Genomic DNA, 21,152 nt, shown 5'->3' with positions numbered 1-21,152 from the left:
ATGGGGTATAATAATAATAATAATAATAATAATAATAATAATAATAATAATAATAATAATATTAATAATAATAATAAAAAAATTAATAAATAAATATTGTTTAGAAATAAAATGAGTTAGTCACACATTTTTCTTAGATGTAGAAGTTTTATTCCGATTGATTTGGTGTTTAGTTGGCTACACTCTGGGTCCCTATCATACGACTTTCTAACTTCACTTCTTTTTTCTGGTCGTTCCGCTCTGGACAATGCTACCTTAAATCGTTTTTTTAGTCTTCATCATTTACTAGGCCCCCTAGCCAAGAGAAAAAGCACAATCAAGCGGAGGAAAGGCAGTTCTCTCGTCTGGACAATCACCAGAAGAGCAGCCCTTTCAAGGGTTCCTTAGGGACCGATTACTGACGGAAACGAGACTGATCGGTATCATCTTGACATATTCTAAGGTTACGAATGAATTATATTGTATATTGAAATAGATTTTAAATGAATTAATAGGTACTAGATATATCAATAATACGAGTGTTCTGTACTGGTGACCACTAGAAATGAACTTCAAGATTAAGCGTGCTTGACTTAGAGCATAACTAAGATGAGTGACCCACTAGGAAGTTCGTCTTAACGTATGCAATCCTTCGGCGACTGTTACTTGCGGTAGATATGCCCTCGGTAACTACCGAGGGCGGCGCCGTGGGTAACGTCCAGCGAGAGACCCCACCGTCTAGCGAGAGATACTGACATCGTACGTGCTCTCGGTAGGTAATTACCAAGGGCAGCGCCGACAGTAACAGTCGCCGGTAATTGCTCGAAAACGACCTAAGATCGCAGATGAGGTTCACCGACGGCGTTGCTGCCGGTAATTACCGGCGGCGTGTTGGCGCTGGCGCTGATGACATCACCGACGAGAGAATTACCAACCGCGGCGCGCCGTCGGTAATGTACTTTCCGGCAGCATTTGGGGGATTACCGACGGCGAATGCCGTCTGTAAAGCCTGTGTTTTTTGTAGTGTAACAACTTATAAGCTCCCCAAAAAAAGTAAGTTTCTCAACTCCAACTTATTTTTTTTAATATTATAATCAATAATTATTTTACATAAATAACTTATTTTATTTTTTTATTTTCATCATACATCGTCAATTTCATATATCATCATTTTTTTTTCTCCAACTCGAATTTTCTTTCTCCAATTCACAATTCTCTCCTTATCTTATAAACTCAATTATTCAATTACTTAGCTATCGAGACATTACATCTTATAAGCTTTTGAACTATTTTATAAACTTATAAATTATTTAAAATAAGTTTAACCAAACCCATGCTAAGTCATACACGCGAACTATAGTTTCAAATTTGCTTGTACTAGATGTGATCCAATTAATAATATTTTTATATTTTTTAAATCTAACGTACATATTTAATTTTTATAATTAAATTGGTTCATAAAATTCAACAACAAAATGATAGATGTGCAAAGCTTTATTGACCACTGAAAGTTCCGTCAGTTAATATTTCTTTTTGTTGTGTTATGAAATCACTCTCTAAAATCCTTGGACCAAGCATGATATATCTTGCCAATTGATGAATTTTTTACGGGTGAATATCATGATTTTTTTTAATTATACCCGCTTTATCAAAATTACCTTAAAATTTTAGAAATATGATCTAAATCCTCAAAATATCAAATTTTTATCAAATATATCCCGCATTTATTTTTCGGTCACCAGAAACATGATGTGGATCATCGGATGCCACAATGTAATTTATATTCTATTTTTTTAAATGACATGTCAAAAACGATTTCGTTTCGTACCATATCATTAAAAAAAATCCACTATGAAATTTAAAATTCAGTTCTATCGTGTTTGAAATTCACGCTAATACGATATCAATTATTCTTCTATCGTGTTTATTCCTAATTCTAGGTTATTAGCGTGAATTTCAAAAATGATAAAAGTGAATTTTAAATTTTAGAATGTATTTTTTTAAATGATATGGTATATACGAACGATGTCATTTTTGCTATTGTATTTTAAAAAATAGAATATGAATTATATTGTGGCATCCGGAAAGCCACATCACATTTCTGGTGGTCGGAAAATAAATGCGGGATATATTTGATAAAAACCTGATAGTTTGAGATTTTAGAGAATATTTTGAAAGTTTTAGGGTATTTTTAATAGAGCGGATATATTTTAGGGATTTTCATGATATTTACTCAATTTTTAAATGAGAAAATTTTATTTTATAACTCGATCGGCGATTAGAGATTGCACGAGCAGATAACCAATCATCAGAAATTGTTCTCAAACATATACAGTATATAGCAAGAACATGGACAACTTTATTAGTTGATGTACAAACATAAGAAATGGAAGCAATAAACCCCATGCATAATTAAGAATACAGTTTTACTCAAGTAAAAACAAAAAATCAAAAAAAGAAGAATACCATTTTACTTTTTTCAGTAATTCTGATTTATACGCCAACCTTATTTAGCCACAACTATGTAATTAATTAATTAATTCAATAATAAAAAGTTTTAGCTATAAGTAATCTTAATTGACAAGCATACTAATAAATTTTTTTTTTTCCAATTTTGACCACTCTCATATTCAAAGGTCAGTATAATTAATGATATACACCCTAATTCAATCAACTTCTTTAAGGGTTCGATTTGGGTGCAATCAAATACTCCTACTACCTAACTAATTAAAATTAACATTTAATAAAATTCATATATTCCCTCCGTCCCAGAAATAATGACTTGCATGTTTTCCTTTTGGAGTTGTCCCATATATAATGGCATGTTTCTTTTTTGGGCTATAATTAACATCTAATTAAAATTGTTAATAAACCCATCAAACCCTAATCTTTTTCTCCCCCGCCTAATTTTTCTACCTTTTTGTTCCCAAAACATTCTCTCTCTCTCTCTCTCTTCTCAAACGCACACTCCCTCTTCCTTTGTGCTCAGGCGATATCGTCGGTTCTCGCGCCTCTGGCGCGGCGAGACTGACGCGCCTCTTCTTCTCCCTTCTTTCTTTCTTTTCTCTTACCCCATTATTTCTCTCTCTCTTGATCTCTCTTTATCTCTGCCCTCTCTCTGCTCTCCATTTCTCAACTGTTCGCGGCGGCCGCTACGAGATGCGACGGCGCATGCAGCGTCGGCGGTCGCCGTCGCCTCTGCTCCACCGCCTCTATCGCCTCCACCATGGTCTCCCAGTAGGTCTCCACCTTCCACCGCCTCCATTCTACACCTGACACAATTATTGCGGTGGCTAGGCGAAAGCAGCGCGGCGAGCCGAAAGAGCATGAAATTTGGGTTTTTTTTTCTTTAAAGATGATATTTTGGGGGTATTTTTTAAATCCTCGTTGAATCATGGAGATTCGGCTCGAGTGGAGGGACCTAGGAATCCTGTTGTTTGGGTTGGTTTCGACGATTGGAGTTTTGCCTCTGTAGATAAAATCGAAGGGAAGGTTTCGGCGGTTGGAGTTGAGGCTTTGGAATTTTGATCGTTCTTATCTGGGCACATCTTTCACTAGTAGAGGATTTTTTGGTTTGGCTTGAGTTGAGATCTGAAATTGAAGGGAAGGCAGCGGCTCGCTGGTATTGATGAAGAAAGGCGTTATTTTATTAAAAATATTTAAAATTAATTATCAATAACATTAAACATGTGGTCTCTACAACTTTTCTTCTTGATTCAACATTTCTTAATCTCCGTGTCCAAAAGAAATAGGTCATTATAAAAGAAAGTCAAATTATATTCTTGGTGGAGGTAAAAAATGTTGAAGGGGGATTAGGAGGGAAGTATTCCCCCCAACCAAAAGAAAAAGATAAAGCTTCACCATATACATAAACACATTCACATAGGAGTATGATATATGATGGACAATACATCACTGACAGTCTTATGATTTGAAGCCTTTCGATTTGACGTTTGACTTGTCATTTCAGACATCCCCTCAATTCACCCCACACCCACTCCCGACCACCCCCCTACCCCACTAATTTCCTGCCCTTTTTTATCTGCATTTTTCCATTTCTAATATGCCCACGAAGTCTTTATTTGCATATTTCAATTTATTAATTACCACATTTGTGTGTCCCTTCAAATTTACCACACTCGTGCCTTCGTTTTTACGTTTTCAAAGTTTGGTAAGTTCGTGGTATTTCCCTCTGTAACGGTAAAAACACCGGATTATATTTATATATAAGTACATTGTGCAAGTGAATGTGTATTTTTTTTTTTATGAAAGTGAATGTATATTGTTCTGTACACACACTTATATATGTACATGATGGGACAAATTAAAGTTTATTATTCGATTTATTGATCTTTTAGTAAGAGTACGTAACTCGAATGATATATAACTACAATTAGATAGTCTAATCATTGACATTTTAATGATAATATATTCCATACTATATATAGTTTTAATTAAATATCCCGATTATAAAAAAACTAAAAAAAAAAATCCAAAAATTAAGTTATAGATCATGTAAAGATTTTGTGGCTTGTCGGAATATATGTACTGTCATATTTTCTTTACTTGATGAAGAAAGAACGGTAAAATTTGAACTCTAAACTTAATATAATATTTGTTTTGATATAAAATAAATTTCAATATAATTAAATTTAATTAAACTTATATAATTAAGAGTTGAAATTACGAAAGAAAATATAATCCCAATAGTAAGTTATAAATTGAAAATAAAAAATTAAAACCAAAATATAAAAAAATGGATTGGAAGAAAACAATTGGAAGCGGTATAGAAGTGACACCAAAAAGTGGGATAAGAGGATATCCAACGTATTTTGTACTATTATGAATTAAGTGTATAATAATATCTTCATGTATATAACATAGTCAACCAAAAGATTTGTTCATTAATGTAAAGTAAAAATCATCAAAACTGCAATCTTACTAATGTAACCTTTAAATTCTTCATTTATTATTGATTTAGATAGAGATAGAAGGTTGGCCAGTTTTGACTAAATGTTAGATATAATTTACCATTCTTATTTCAAAACAAAATTTGGGTTTGACACACTTCATTTTGGTTTTAATGAATTAGGGATTGGTTTAAGCTTAGTCACGGACTTATTTAAGAATACATTTTCAAATACCTACTTATGTTATAGGTTAATTAAGTTCATTGAAAAAGACTTGATTGCTAAATTTTTTGTTTGAGGAAAACTTTCATATATCCGGATATCCGCTTGCAAATCGTATATAGTATTTTATTATTAATTATTTTTTAGTAAAATCTAACAATTCATAATTAAGATTCAAATAACTTAATTATTTGATTACTTGATGCAGGTGTCCGCATCAGAGATCGGTTCCTTTTGTTTTTAATTTGTTGCCTTGTTGGTATGGTCATTAGAGCACCCACAATGGGGGTCGGAAATTGGGCGCGGCCCCTCTCTTGCGCGCCGCTCCCCATTGCCGAGCCTTGAGCTCATGCGCCCGGCTCACCTCAGCGCACCGGGCTCAGAAGGTATTTTAGGTAGACGCGTGCAATGCACTTCCTACCTAAAAAATTTTTTTTTAACTATTTTTAATTGTTTTTTATAACCATTTAAAATTTTAATTTTAAGTAAATGTAGTTTTACTATTTATTGTATACTACACATGAAAGAGAATCCTATATTTTTTAATTTGGGATTCAATACTCAACTTAATGTAGCTTCACTATTTATAGTGTACTACACATGGTAGAGAATCCTACATTTTTCAATGTAAGATTCGATACTCAACTTAATGTAGCTTCACTATTTATAGTGTACTACACATTGTGGAGAATCCTATATTTTTCAATGTGAGATTCAATAATCAACTTAATGTAGCTTCAAAATAATCCTACATTTAATTCTAATTTTTAATTATTATTTATATTGTAATGTAATTTTATTTATCAATCAATATAGTTTTAGATTTTTCTTTTAATAATGAAATTTAAGTTGTTAAATCTAATGCTAATTTTATTTTTCAATCGGCCGTTTGGCCCTGTTGTTTATTTTTTTATTTCTTTCTTCTATAAATTGCTCCATTTCATCCATTTAATTAATTGTATTGCAATTTTAATTTTCAATCAATGTAAGCTTAATTTTTAAATTTAATGAAATTTGAGTTGTTAAATTTAATGTAAAATTTAATTAAAAATAAGGGGTTATTGCCATAAAATACATTAAGTTTGCCAATTTTCTAGTTTATATCATCACTTTTTTTTTGGCCAGAAAATACATGAATTTATAATTAGTTAGTAATTGTCCCATCATTTATAATTTCGCCTAAATTAATCTGAGGTGGCTGCCGGAATTGCCAACGTGGCTGCCGGAATTGCCAAATCACACATACACACACTTCTCTCTCTCTCTCTCACAGACACACATGTACACACACAAACACAGCCACTCCCCCTTCGTCACCGTCACCGCCGCCCCCCCCCCCCCAATACTCAAACTCCCCCTTCGTCTTCTTCTCCACCGCCACAACATCACCTTCCCTAATCTCATTCAAGCAACTCAAAACCTCATCATCCTCCTTCTCCGGCGCCTAAACACCAGTGGCGCCACCACCTCAATCATCCTTGCAGTCTCCGGATCCATCCCATAACCAAGGGACTCGTCATCCCACGGCGAGGCTGGCCAGATTGATCTCGTCGATTCGGGCCGCCGCCTTCCCCCACCAGCAGAGCCCCCTCTCCGCCGTCCTCCCCGACCAGCAGACCCTCCCCCCTTCGCCATCCTCCTCCACCAACAAAGCCCAGCCTCCGCCGCCCTCCCCCACCACCAGCAGGCCCTCCCCCCTTCGCCGCCCTCCTCCATCAACAGAGCCCCCCTCCGCCGCCCTTCCCCCTTCGCCGTCCTCCTCCACCAACAGAGCCCCGCCTCCGCCGCCCTCCCCCACCACCAGCAGGCCCTCCCCCCTTCGCCGCCCTCCTCCACCAACAGAGCCCCGCCTCCGCCGCCCTCCCCCACCACCAGCAGGCCCTCCCCCCTTCGCCGCCCTCCTCCTCCAACAGAGCCCGCCCTCCAGTCTCTCTCCCTCGACCAAAACCACCAATCTCTCTCCCTCGACCAAAACCACCAATTTCTTCAAAAATTCGACCAAAAACCACCAATTTCACCATGCTCAATTACAGATCTGCAAATTAGAAGACTTTGGCTGAAGGCGGCAGAGATCGAGAGGGGAAGTGGTGGCGGCGGGGTTGGGGGAAGGGGAAGGCTCCGCCCGCCGCGCAGGAGAAGTGGCAGCGGCGGGGGTGAGGGAGGGGGACGATCTGTTGGGTTGAGGGGGAGGGAGGGGGGAAGGCGACGGTATGTGGGGTGGGTGCAGGGGTGGCAACACATCAGCATTCTCAAATAAAATTAAATGCCACGTCAATGCCATATAAGCCACGTAAATGACACATAAGTTTCGATTTCGCCGGAGATATTCACCGTGGGATGTTTACGAATAAATTATAAATTCATGTATTTTTTGGCCAAAAAAAAAAGTGATGATATAAACTAGAAAATTGGCAAACTTGATGTATTTTATGGCAATAACCCCTAAAAATAACAATAAAATTAAATACAAAATGAAAAGAGAAATTAGAGAGCCAAGGAGTGGACTCTTCCATTGTAGAGAGTGAGCTCTTAAATGATGTGAACCACATTTAAGAGCCAACATTGGCTCTCCATTATGGATGCTCTATGTTTGATAGCACTAGATAAAGCAAAATAGATAAATAATCATGTTTTATCTAATTAGCGTTTGATAGCAATATTGCTTAATAAGAAGGCCCGCATTAAGGAAGAGGTCCGCTCTTATATCACTGTTCCACTGAGAAATTTATTATCTCATCCCCCGATATTATTTATCTAAGTTTTATTTATCACCCTTTATCTCAATTTTATATCAAACACACCTTAGTGAGTCAATAGTTTAACTTACTTCTTTTAAACCTATAAATTATGTATATAAGAGCACTCCTAGCAGATCACCTAAATGCATCACTAACTCTAAATTTAAGCTAAAATAATTGAAAATGAGATTAAAAATGCATCCAGCAGATCCCCTAAATTGGATGGGGCCCACAAAAAAATTTACACCTACCTAAATTCAATCTTAAATTTACACTCACCCTAAATTTATTTTAAGCTTATAATTAGGGTTGGTAAACCGGTTCGGTAAACCGAACCGGTTTACCGGTTAAGGGTGGTCATTTCCCTAACCGGTAACCGAACCGGTTATCCGATTAACCGGTGTCAAACCGATTAATCCACGAATTTCTCAATTTGTCCGAATTTAACCGGTTAATTCGGTTAATCGGTTAACCGGTTTTTATTTAAAAAAATTCAAATTTGTAGAATGTGTGCAATAGGATTTGAGCTCTTGACCTTTGAAAGAAAGAATAAGGTCTTATCCATTACACCAATTCATATCTTATAATAAATTAGAACAAAAAAAATTATAGATACTTGAAATATTAATGTATTATTTAAATTAAAATATTAAAATATAAATTAATTAATTGAATATAAAATAAACCGGTTAATCAGTTTAACCGATTAGTGATGAACACACTAACCGATAACCGAACCGAACCGGTAAAAACCGATTATCGGTTAACCGAAAACCGGTTTTTCCGGTTCGGTTACTGTTAAAACCGATTAACCGGAACCGTTTTACCACCCCTACTTAGAATTAGTAGGGCCCACACATAATTATTATTTTTATATAGAAAATAGGAGATCTGGTGTATACATTTATAAAATCAAAATCCTAAAATTAAATAGGGAAGCTTTAGGGAGGAATATGAGAGCATAATTTTGGAATTTCTGTTGAGAGTGCTCTAAGTATGTATATAACCGCAGTAAATAGGTATTTGTGAATTTAACCTCACAATCTTTTACCATGTTTTTGTGTTTTTTTGGGCTCGACTAAAAATCTGCTTTTTATGAAAATTATCGCTTTCACCACTGATTGTCATTGGATCCCAAAACTACATTAATTTAATATTTTCGATGTCTTTTCCGGAAACATGTTATTATCAGAAGCTGCCCCATCATCAGTGACAAAATTGACGAATTGGCTCCAGATATTTAAACTTATTCTTTTGTTCAAAAAAATTATTTATTATTATTTTAACATTCATTTATCCAATTGAAAAGTGATGCACAGTTGCATACGGCTTCAAAGTCAAATCAAATAAATTGGAAATAAAATTAAACAAACAAACGAAACTCTCAATTAATATTCACTTTCCTTGTTCACTGGACTGTTTCTTTTTTTTTTCTTTTTTTTATGACACAGTATTCTCAATAGCAATAAAATTTTGTTCTTCACCTAAAAAGATCGATGAGTAATTTAATGCACAACATAAAATATAAGGGGATTTTAGGATGCTAGGGAGCTTGAGCACCCCCAACCAAAACCTTTTACATTTAATTTTTAATCTTAGAATTATGTTTTTCTGAAGAAAAAAAAACATTTTTTGCACTCTAATTGTCATATATATATGATTAGGTTCTCTACTTATTTGTAGTTCTCTACGGAACTTCTCCCTATATATATATATATATATAGGGGGGCGCGCTCCAGTGAGACCCCCTATTTTTCGTGAAACACTAGGACAATGAATAAGACATATAATACTAATGAACAAAACGTATATCTAATGAACAAGATGTATATACTGATGAAAAATAAAATTTAAAAAATTCTTAATGAATAAGACATATATACTGATGAACAGGGCCGTATATACTGATGAACAATGCAGTATATACTGATGAATAACAAAATTTAAAATATTCTGCTCCCTCCAGGATTTGAACCCTGCGAAAAAAAATCACCCTCCAGATACAATATCAGCCATAAGATTGATAAAATAAACACACCAGATCGTGCCCTAGATCTCACTAAAATTAGGGGGTCTCATTGGAGCGGCCCCCTATATATATATATATATATATATAGGGTTGCGTTCTACAGAAACAGAGCTTAAACAGGAAAATCAGAAACATTGAACATGGCAGTTAATGCTGTTGAACATACAAATGATTTGTTAAACTTTTGGGGCCTAGGGGGTTCGATGGCTGTTCATATTCAACACAAATCCGCGTTGAACGTTGAACGAACGAACGCTGACCGTTAAATTAGATAAGATCAACTGCTAAGATTTCGTCTCCTTTCTTTGCCTATATTTGTGTTTCTATAGAACTTTGCCATATATATATATATATATCGGGGTGCACTCCAGTGAGATCCCCTATTTTTCGTCAGACACTGAGTACAATGAATAAGACGTATATACTGATGAACAAGGCAGTATATACTAATGAATAATGAAATTTAAAATATTTCGCTCCCTCCAGGATGCGAACCCTAAGAAAACAAATCGCCCTCTAGGTACAATATCAGTCATAGGATTGATAAATAAACGCACGAGATCGTGTCTAAGATCTCACTAAAAATAGGGGTCTCATTGGAGTGCTCCCCTATATATATATATATATATATATATATATATATATATATATATATAGGGGCGCGCTCCAGTGAGACCCCCTATTTTTCGTGTAACATGAGTACAATGAATAAGACATATAATACTAATGAACAAAACGTATATCTAATGAACAAGATGTATATACTGATGAAAAATAAATTTCAAAAAATTCGTAATGAATAAGACATATATACTGATGAACAGGGCCATATATACTGATGAACAACGCAGTATATACTGATGAATAACAAAATTTAAAATATTCTGCTCCCTTCAGGATTCGAACCCTGCGAAAAAAAATCACCCTCTAAATACAATATCAACCATAGGATTGACAAAATAAACGCACCAGATCGTGTCCTAGATCTCACTAAAATTAGGGGGTCTCATTGGAGCGGCCCCCTATATATATATATATATATATATATATATATATATATATATATATATATATATATATATAAGCTTATTTCAAAATGTTTTTCTATGTTAATCCCTAACTTAAAATAGAGATCTGGCATCTAGTAAGCATTACATAATCAAATTGTAATAGCCCGACTATAGACTCGAAGTCTGTTTACACAAACCAACAAGAGTATTTTCTAGCGTATATTGTCCTCACTCGCACGTTCCCCGAAAAAATTTATAGGGGTCACTGATCTTGGAATTATTCTAAGCCAAGCACACTTAACCTAGAGGTTTCTTTCATTTGGTCACCAGAAAAGAAGATGCATCTTGTTAGTATGAGTAGCACCAATCAAATCGCTCTCCTAAAATATGCAGTCTCATACCTGCATATTATTGGAATCACTCCCTTTCAGGTGTGTTTCGATTCGTTTATGTACCTCTTCGCTTCGAAGCACTTATTGGAGCCGCTCTTTGTTCGTGCCTTGTGCACCGACGATCACTCCTTACTTTTGCGAGAGGTTCGACTTCGGTACCACCTGTAACAATCCGACTCCAGATCTGACGATTGTTCCCACAGAATAATACAAGTATTTTCTAACGTATTTTGTCCCCGCTAGCATGCTCCCCGATAAACTTTCTAGGGGGTCACCCATCTTGAAATTGCTCAAAGTCAAACATACTTAACCTTGAAGCTTCTTCCATGTGGTCACAAAAAAAGAATATGCATCTTATTAGTATGAGTAGCACCAATAAAATCATTTAAGTTTTTCTCGAATATACAGTCTCATACCTGCTTATTTTTTGAAATTTTTTCTTTTAGGCGTTTTTCAGTTAGTTCATATACCCCTCAACTTTGAAATAATTATACGAACTACTTTTTATCTGTGTCTTATGCATCAACTATCACTTCTTACTTTTGCCTCGAACGTCGCACAAATATAGATTTGACAAGTACTTTTATGTATTTAATTAGTAATTTGGAAGAGGATATATTGTAGTTTCACATCCAGGTGAAAAATCTTTTAATCATTACAATAATTTCCCTTAACAAACGGCCCGCACAAACTTCATTTATATTTATAAATTGGGATAGAACTTGGGTGCTGTCACCTAATTAAATATTATAACAATTTATCTCGTGATGTCTAAACTTGTTCGACTAAAGGTTATGAATTTCGTCAATTTTTTTATTTTTGTGTCCCATGATATACCAACATTAGAAAGAGGGCATCAATCATTCATAATATTATATTAATTAAGTACAATATACGTTATTTTCTTGAGCTTTTGGGTTGGATCATTTTTCTCTATATTTTATTGTTAGTGGCTTTTCATAAAGGATGACGAAGATTTTACGAAACATGATTATATTGTTAAATTAAACAGCTAGCCTACCTAAAGTGGAGTATTTTCACTTGTGTGCATAACATAATTATCACGCAGTTTCTAAATATGCAAAGATTAATAGTTTAATATTTTCCCATCTAATTGTTTACCTTTTGCTTTTTTGCGACTATCACGTAGTACTTACCTAAGTTCTTAGGTAGTACATAACACCTAATTTAATACATCAAATTGTATGAAAAATATATTTTATTTTTAGAAATTTGGTATTTTTATCACTCCACCTCACATCACCCTTCCACCTCTAAAAAATAGATACATTTTATATACATATAATTTCACACAAAATTCATTAAATTGTATAAAAATGCATTTCATTTTTAGAAATAGTTTAAGGTTGAGACTGATAATGAGTCACTCAGTTAATTTCAGTGTGAGGAACTGGCCGACGAACTGAAGTTCAGTTAAGGGTTCAACCTTTTTAGTTTTGAAATCAGAGTAGCGTTAGAAATCTTACTGACTGTCCTAAGACTTGTCAGTTAAACTGATAACACTTAAGCGGAAGCGATTTTGAAATAGCCTTTAGTGAAACAGAGTTTCAGTTTTTAGGGTTTATCCTTTAGATTATCAGTATTCAGTATAAGTCAGAGTGAGTGCGCAGATAAGAACTGAAAAAGTGAAAGCAATAAAGAACACAAGAAGTTTTACGTGGTTCGAAATACTGATTCCTACGTCCATGATCAGTAGATCACACTGACAATCGATTATGCTCGTGCTTACGGGTGCACAACAAACCTTACAACTGAAATACTCTTTTCAGTGCCAACACACTGGGTTGGACTTCTCTTCCTTAGCTTACTGGTGCTAAGTAAACCTTACGTTTAACTTGCGGGTGCTAAACAACCTAGTGTTCAGACAACTGTCCCGAACACTCTCTCAAACGCTCTTTTCTCTCTTTTGAAAAGGGGTTCGAATTCTAACTAGGATTACTAAGAACAGGCTCTCAGTAATCAGTTTCTAGGCTAATGATTTGAATGTATATGCCTAAGAAAACTAAGAGAATGTATGTTATCAGTTACACTAATAGTTACAACGATGGATATTCTCTTCTTCGATTCAAACTGATTGTAGTGAATTTGCTGAGTCTCGAGTTCAACAGAGTTTCAGCTTGTGCGTTGAATCGGTGAAGAATGAGGTTGATCATTGAGCTCTATTTATAGGCAGCGTCTTGAGAAAGATCCGTTGGAGGAGGTCTATCTTCAATTTTCTGCCGTTGTGACTCAGATTCAAATATGGGCTAAGGCCCTCAGTCTTCGTCCTCTCTAAAATGAAAGAAGGTGTTGGGAACTTAATGAAATATCCTAATCCTTGTTTTGATGATACCAAAATCAATAGACTTATTTGTAATAGACTAGAACTGTTCGAACTCGTCTGTTTAAGTTCTTTCTCTAGTTTAGATGTTGTTCTGAAGACTGAAGACTGAAGACTGGAGAACGAAGTACTGAAGACTGATGACTGAAGACATCGACTGCTGGAGAAGTCAAATACTGATATTTGACTTATCAGTCGAAGAATCAGTTTCGACTGATTACTTAATGCGCGCCACGTGGATTCAGCGATCGATACTAAAAGTTAAAGTATCAGTTAGACATTCTTCCTCGGACTGAAATGCTAAAGGTCAAAGGAAGCCACGCACTCCAGAAAGTACAGCCGCATTAAATATAGAGATCTCAGGATCGTCCTTTCTCTACAGAGGCCCTTCCATTTTGGTGATTAACTTTTCAGAGATGTCCTATCTCTTGTTCTTCAGAGAGCCGTTCTCACCAAACAAGGAACCTCGAAGATTGAAGCCTCAGCCCAAGTTCAAATTACTCTATAACGGAAGAAATCTTGAAGACCATCTCCGCCAACGGATCTATTCAAGATGTCTTCTATAAATTACGTTCGAGGATGACTTCAATCTTCACCGATTCAACAACATAAGCTGAAACACTGCCGAATTCGTTACTTAACAAACTAAGCCTCCCCGAAGCTTGAATCGAAGAAGAGAATCACAAAGCCAAAAATTAGTCACTGCTGATTACATATATTCTCTTAGAACTTAGGCAAATATTGTATATCCAAAGCCTAGGTAAAACTGACTGCAGAGAACTTGTTCTTTGTGGTTTAGTTGGCAAGTGTTCAAACCTCATTTCAACGGACCGAATTGAGAGTTTGTGTCGAAAATGAGTTCAGGCCAGTGTTCTGTCTCCGTGAGATCTTAGTGCCCAGTGTGCGCTAGGAGTGAGAAATTCAACCCAGTGTGTTGGTACTGAAGATAGGCTCTTCAGTTGTTTCGGTTTGCTGTGCACACGTACGCACATGCCCAGTGAAGTTTGTCAGTCTGATCAACTGACCGTGGTTGTAGAAAGTGTTTTCCGAACCATGTAAAAATCTCTGTGTTGTTTATTGCTTTCAGTATTTACCTTCTTACTTGCTCAATCCTTTGTAAACTGAAATTTGATTAACTGCAAAGAGAAACATTAACTTTGACAAATGTGATTAATCACCCAGGCTATTTCTCAAAGAAAAGTTTTCCGCTGCATATGCTATTGGTCTGACTGATAAATCTTAGGATAGTCAGCTAGACTGATAACATCACTCTATTCATACAAACTTGACTGAAGCCTTTCGTGTATCAGTTAAAGTCTCAAGACTTAACTGATAACTTCTTACTGAAGAGTTTTCAGTATCAGTCAACAATCTCTGCTTTAACAAAGTCTTTTAATCTAAAAGGTTGTGTTAGTTTGTGTAAAAGTTATTTTCAACAAAAATAGCCTATAGGTGTATTTCCCCCCCTCCATAAACTTATTCGAGACCCTCCGGACCCAACAGAAGGTACCGTTCTTTCTTTCATAGGAGAGAGAGCTGCAGAAGAAGGCAGCGCGAAAGGAGAAACTCCGTATTCTGAAGGACAATTTTGCAGATCTAATGCAGTTGTACTTGCGTGCTTTCCACGTGGCTTCTTTTAAAGCGAATGAAATATCCTTAAACTGAGAATCTGTTTGGGACATAGAATAAATCCGAGGTTTCAACTGATACTTTACTTCAGTATCAGTCTCTATTTTATTCGACGTGGCATGTATCAGTATTTTCCTAACACTGATACTTCAGTATACGTGTCCTTTAGTATGAGTCAGCAGTCTTGAGTCTTGGTCTTCAGTTTTGACTGGAACTTCAGTCTTCAGTCTTCGATCTTCAGTTTTCGGCACTTCAGTCTTCAGATTTAAGTTCTTCGGCTCTTCAGTCTTCAGACTTTAGTTCTTCAGTCTGTAATCTAGCTAAAAACATGGACTATAATACTTTGAGTCCAGAATTACTCTAGTTTAGTGAAGATAAACTAAGTGTTTTGGAATCATCAAAATAAAGATAGGATATTTCTATTAATTTTTCAACATGTATAAAGATAACAATGCATAAAATTGCACACAAAAAATTTAACCAGGGTAAGGTAGGGGAAGGGGGTTGGGATGGTTCAACGGCAAAAAAATTAGATCGGTCGAAAAATGCAATGCATTTTTTGTACAATTTAATGCATTTTTGCGGGCAAAGTTATGTATTTTTTTTAAAAAAAGAAAAAAATAGAAAAAATTGTCCTCGGGGGTGGGGGTGGGTCAACGGTGAAAAAACTAGATTAGTGAAAAAGTGCAACGCATTTTTTATACAATTTAATGCATTTGTGTGGGTACTGCTATGCATTTTTGTGTAAAACTTTGTACATGAAAAATATGTTTTCCAAAAATAATTTATATATATATATATAATATATTTTTGAATTTTCTTTAATATCCGAAAAATATATTTCAATTTTACCACTGTACAGATTTTGCCATGTATGGCTTTGAAAGCTCCTTGCCACGTGTCACAATTTTGATGTGCCACATGTACAAAATGTGCAGTAGATTGGGTACTACGTACTAGCCAAGGACACGGTACTACGGGAATCAAACGCTATATATATAGGGTCAAGTTAAACAGAGAATTATTATATATTTCATTTTGAACAAGTCTATACATGTTACGAACAGATCAACATAACAAACGAACATACGTATTTAGTAAAAAAATAGAAAAACTCGCCACCAACAGGATTCGAACCCGGGGCAAATTGATGTTCATGCGGTACATTGATTTGTTCGTAAAAATTGTAGATCTGTTCGTTTTGTTTCACGAATTCTCTATTCTCTAAATATTTAGCATTCTCTGTTTAACCTTTCTCTCTCTCTCTCTATATATATATATATATATATATATAGAGAGAAGGGTTCAACAGAGAAGCTAAATATTGTGGAGAATAGAGAATTCGTAAAATAAAAACGAACAGATCTATAATTTTAACGAACAGATCAATGTACCGCATGAACAACAATTTGCCCCGGGTTCGAATCCTGCTGGTGGCGAGTTTTTCTATATTTTTATTAAATACGTCTGTTCATTACTTATGTTGATCTGTTCGTAAAATATATAGATTTGTTCGTTCTCTCGAAAAAGATAATTCTCTGTTGAACTCAACCCTATATATATATATATATATATAGAAAGGTTCAACAGAGAATGCTAAATATTTAGAGAATAGAGAATTCATGAAAATAAAAACGAACAGATCTACAATTTTGACGAACAAATCAATGTACCGTATGAACAAGCATTTTGACCTGGGTTCGAATCCTGATGGGGGCGAGATTTTCACTATTTTTACTAAATACGTCTGTTCGTTAGTTATGTTGATCTTTTCATAAAATGTATAGATTTGTTCATAACAAAATAAATAATAATTCTCTGTTGAACTTGACCCTATATATATATTGGGTTAGGTTCTATGGAGAAATTAACTTTTTTGCGAAATATAGAAACTTTGAACAAATTAATAATTTTGATGAACATACCAATAATTTTATTGAATGTTTGGGGTTTGAATCCTGGAGTGCGAGATTTTCGACAATACATCCGTTCATCAAAAATTGTTGACATGTTCATCAAAATATGGACGCATGTAATTAGGTGAAATATTGAGCGTCCGATTGATTTATTTCAATGAATGAGATTATTTCTCTTTTCTCTCTACATTTTTATTTCTCCATTGAACATTTCTATATATATATATATATATATATACATATATATAAGGAATCTAAAAGTACATGGAGTCCCTCCAAAAGTTTGGAGGGAAAATAAAACTCTAACTACCCTCTAAAGGCTCTATAAATGCAGCCATAAATTCTACCCATGTTCCACTATTCACTAATGCTTTCAATTCTCACAAAATCAAAGAAAAACATTGAAAATGGCCTTATATAAGCCTAAACTAAGAGATGATGGCAGGAATAAGGTTGCACATTGGCTACTCCAACATAGCAGTGGAGATAAGCTTCATTATGGTGCCAAAAAAGAGGCTGCCCATCATTTCCAAGTTGATTTGAAGACCATTTGGAGGATTTGGAGCCAAGCAGCAGGTCAAGTGGCATGTGGTGTACCTGTCTAGGTAAAGTCAATTAGGAAAGATTGCATACACGTAGATAAGAGAAAATTTGATGTGGAAAAAGTAAAAAAAAAAAAAAATTGTGTTAGAAAGATCTTCATTGAGAATCATATCTATAAACCTAGGTTTGTCTAAGTCTTTGATTCACAAGTGGGTGAAGGAGAAAAAACTGAAACCACATACAAATGCTATAAAACCATTTCTTATCACTCAAAATAGGCTGTCTAGACTTACTTGGAGCCTCAAACAACTTAGTTCTTTAAGTGAAGGTGGATTTATAAAATTTCAAAGTATGTACAACACCATTCACATAGATGAGAAATGGTTTTACCTTATCAAAACTAAGGACGGATATTACCCCATGCCATATGAAGTAGAACCGTATAGGACATGCAAATCGAAGAGATATATTTCCAAAATTATGTTTATGTGTGTTGTAGCAAGGCCTATAATTGATAGAGATGGCACAATCATATTTGATGGAAAGTTTGGCATCTTTCCTTTCATAAAAAAAGAAGCAGCTTAAAGAAATTCAAAACACAGAAGCAAAGGTACCATGGAAGTGTGACCAATTCCAGCCATTACAAAGGACATCATAAAAGCTTGCCTAATCAAAGAGGTAAGCTAATCTGAATTTTTTTCAAATGCTATCTGACGAGCCCAAGTTTTGTGCTCTTTTTCTTTGTTGTGTCTAGGTCTAGATCGAGTTCTTTATGTGTGTTTTCGTTTATTTTTATGTCTGAAAGGACACTTGTTTGGACAGGGCCTCGTGGAGCCAAAATGGGCAAGATGGAGCGAATCTGATGAGATTTGGGAAGATGCCTCAATGATCAAGTCTAAGAAGCCTGCAGGTTGGATGCAATCCAAAGATCGAGAGTCACATATGCTGACCTGTTGGGCATGATGTTGATCAAGTAGGTAGTACTGCTCAGAAGAAGAGCTCTATCGAGTCCTTAACATTTGGAGCTGATTTCTAGCAGAGCGAGTTGATGCAAATGCTATTAGCCTCAACCAAGATGTTGGCCTGATTACCGCTCAGAATTAAGCATCCACCACGAGTGGTACCGAGGGCACAAGGAGGACATGATGAAGGAAGGAAAGGTAAACATGGAAGGAACCATCATAACCAGGCGTCCAGGGCAGTATGTTGACATGGCAGATCCGATGCAAGAAGATAAGGCACGGGAATATTCCATTTCACATGCGCGGAGTGGATATGCTTGAAGCTTCAGGATATGCACGGATCAAGGGCGAAGATTATCCAAGGAAGAGTCCTCGCGCTTAAAGGCTCTGTCTAGGGCAACCCGGACACTCCAACTGGAGTTGGACTCTCCCGAAGTCCTAGTTGCGTGTTGGCCTTTGGCCCACGCCTGGACTCGTATAAATACCTGGGCAAGGCATAGATCATGTGAATATGAACTTATAAACTCGTGAGGTCTAATTGTGTACTTAAGTAATTGCATGATTGTGTTCCCGAAGTGTTGTGCATTATAACCAAATGTCTAAATCGACTTGATTGGTTAACAGACCATTAATTAATTGAGTAGACTTAGATCACCAATAAATCAAGATTATAGGGTGTGCACGATCACTGTGCGTCTTGAGAGTATTTACGGGCACGGGAGGTTGAAGTAGACTTCGGTCTGCCTAAGTTTAGTATCGGGTTTATCTAGGGCTAAATGTTGCTCGATTTAATTGCATGCTCTGAGGTATCCTATTGCTTGGTTAGGACGAGATGATTTAACGGTATATGGTGTCTCTTACCTTGAACACACTTAAGGATAGATTTTCTTAGACAATAGAAGTGCACATGACAAGTGAGAATGGGGGCACATGCCATTGGTAAGTTATAACCGGTAGACATAATTTTGTAATGAACAACTTGACCAAGGAGCGGGAATAAAAGATTATCCACAGATTCGACGTCTTGACCAGATTGCCTTTTATCACTGATACTTCTGTTTAGTGTTTTAAGTTTATTTTCATTATTTCGAGTCAAGTTGAGTTTAGTTCCGAGAGGTGTCTCGTGACCAGAAAGATAGTGCAACCCACCATTTTCTTATTTTTGTTCGTGATAAGAGACTAGGTACACCAACTCCCTGAGGGATCGACCTTTTCTTCCACTAGGCACTACGTTTGTCTTGGGTAAGGTTATAAATTTATTTGTACATTGGCTGAAACGACAACTTCGCTAAAACCCGAAGTACAGCCGTCATCACTATCAGAATCTGGTACAAATTCATCCAACAAGATAATGCCAAACCCTGATGATCTAGACTTTCTAGCTGTTGCAAATACTGATGGATTTAACATCCAACTAGTATGTTAGCCAGCTAATTCGCCTGACACAAATGTGAATGATCTAGGGTTTTTCAGAACTATACAGGCACTTGAAGATCAAAAACCAGCCAGTGAAATAGAGGAGCTACTAAAGAATGTGAAAGATGCCTATGAGGATGTTGGAAATTTAATGAAATATCCTAGCCTTAGTTTTGATGATACCAAAACTCTTAGAATTTTTTTTTAGTCTAGAACTTTTTGAACTCAAGTGTTAGAGTTCAGTTATATAGTTAGACTGAAGACCGACGGACTGAAGACTGAAGGTCACTCGACTGAAGATAGCTTGTGAAAGGACCAAAGTCAAATACTGATGTATTAATTGGACGAAGATCTCATTGAAGAATCAGTTATGACTGATTAACTAATGCTGGCCATGTGGAATTAGCGGACTGATACTCAAGTCATGTATCAGCTGACATTCTTCCAGGGTCTGAAAATTTTAAGTTAAAAGCCGCATTAAATGCAGAGATATTGAAGATCGTCATTTTCTGCAGAGCATTGGTTTTTGGTGCAAACTTTTCAGAGGCACCATGCTGCTGCTCCTAGAGACGCCGTTCCTCACCAAATTAGGAACATCGAAGATTGAAGCCTCAGCCAAATTCAAATCTCTTTCACAATGGACGAATTCTTGAAGATCATCTCGCCAACGGATCTATTCAAGACTTCGCCTATAAATAGAGCTCGAGGAACATCTGCAATCTTCACCGATTCAAACACCCAAGCTGAACCTCTGCCAAAATCGCAACTCAGCCTTTTCACTGCCTTCAAAATTTTAATCGAAGAAGAGAATACTTAAAGCCAAAATCAGTTCAGTGATTTCTTACATTCTCTTAGTTTCTTAGGAAAATCCTTTATAATATTTAAAGCCTAAGTTCCCGATTATAGAGAGCATGTTCTATGTAATCTAGTTAGTATTTCAAACCCTTTTCAACTAAGCGAAAAGAGAGTTTGAGAGAGAGAGTTCGAGACAAAGGTCTGAACTCTAGAGTTCTTAACTCCTGCACGCAAGACAAAGTGTAGTCATTGCAAATACGAGTTAAGAAG

General features: G+C 35.9%; 1 protein-coding gene across 1 annotated transcript; it reads left to right on the top strand.

Annotated features, from left to right (window-relative positions):
• The first annotated feature begins 824 nt into the window (after positions 1-824).
• LOC131004674 (uncharacterized) lies at positions 825-18,745 on the top strand. Its single transcript, XM_057931384.1, has 4 exons — positions 825-934; positions 6,621-7,264; positions 18,515-18,619; positions 18,687-18,745. Exons 1-4 carry the CDS (start codon positions 825-827, stop codon positions 18,743-18,745), a joined length of 918 nt encoding a protein of 305 aa, XP_057787367.1.
• Positions 18,746-21,152: the final 2,407 nt, after the last annotated feature.

The sequence above is a fragment of the Salvia miltiorrhiza genome, unplaced genomic scaffold (assembly GCF_028751815.1).
Source record: "Salvia miltiorrhiza cultivar Shanhuang (shh) unplaced genomic scaffold, IMPLAD_Smil_shh original_scaffold_453, whole genome shotgun sequence".
Taxonomy (NCBI): Eukaryota; Viridiplantae; Streptophyta; class Magnoliopsida; order Lamiales; family Lamiaceae; genus Salvia; species Salvia miltiorrhiza.
This window is presented reverse-complemented; position numbering and strand designations above follow the sequence as displayed.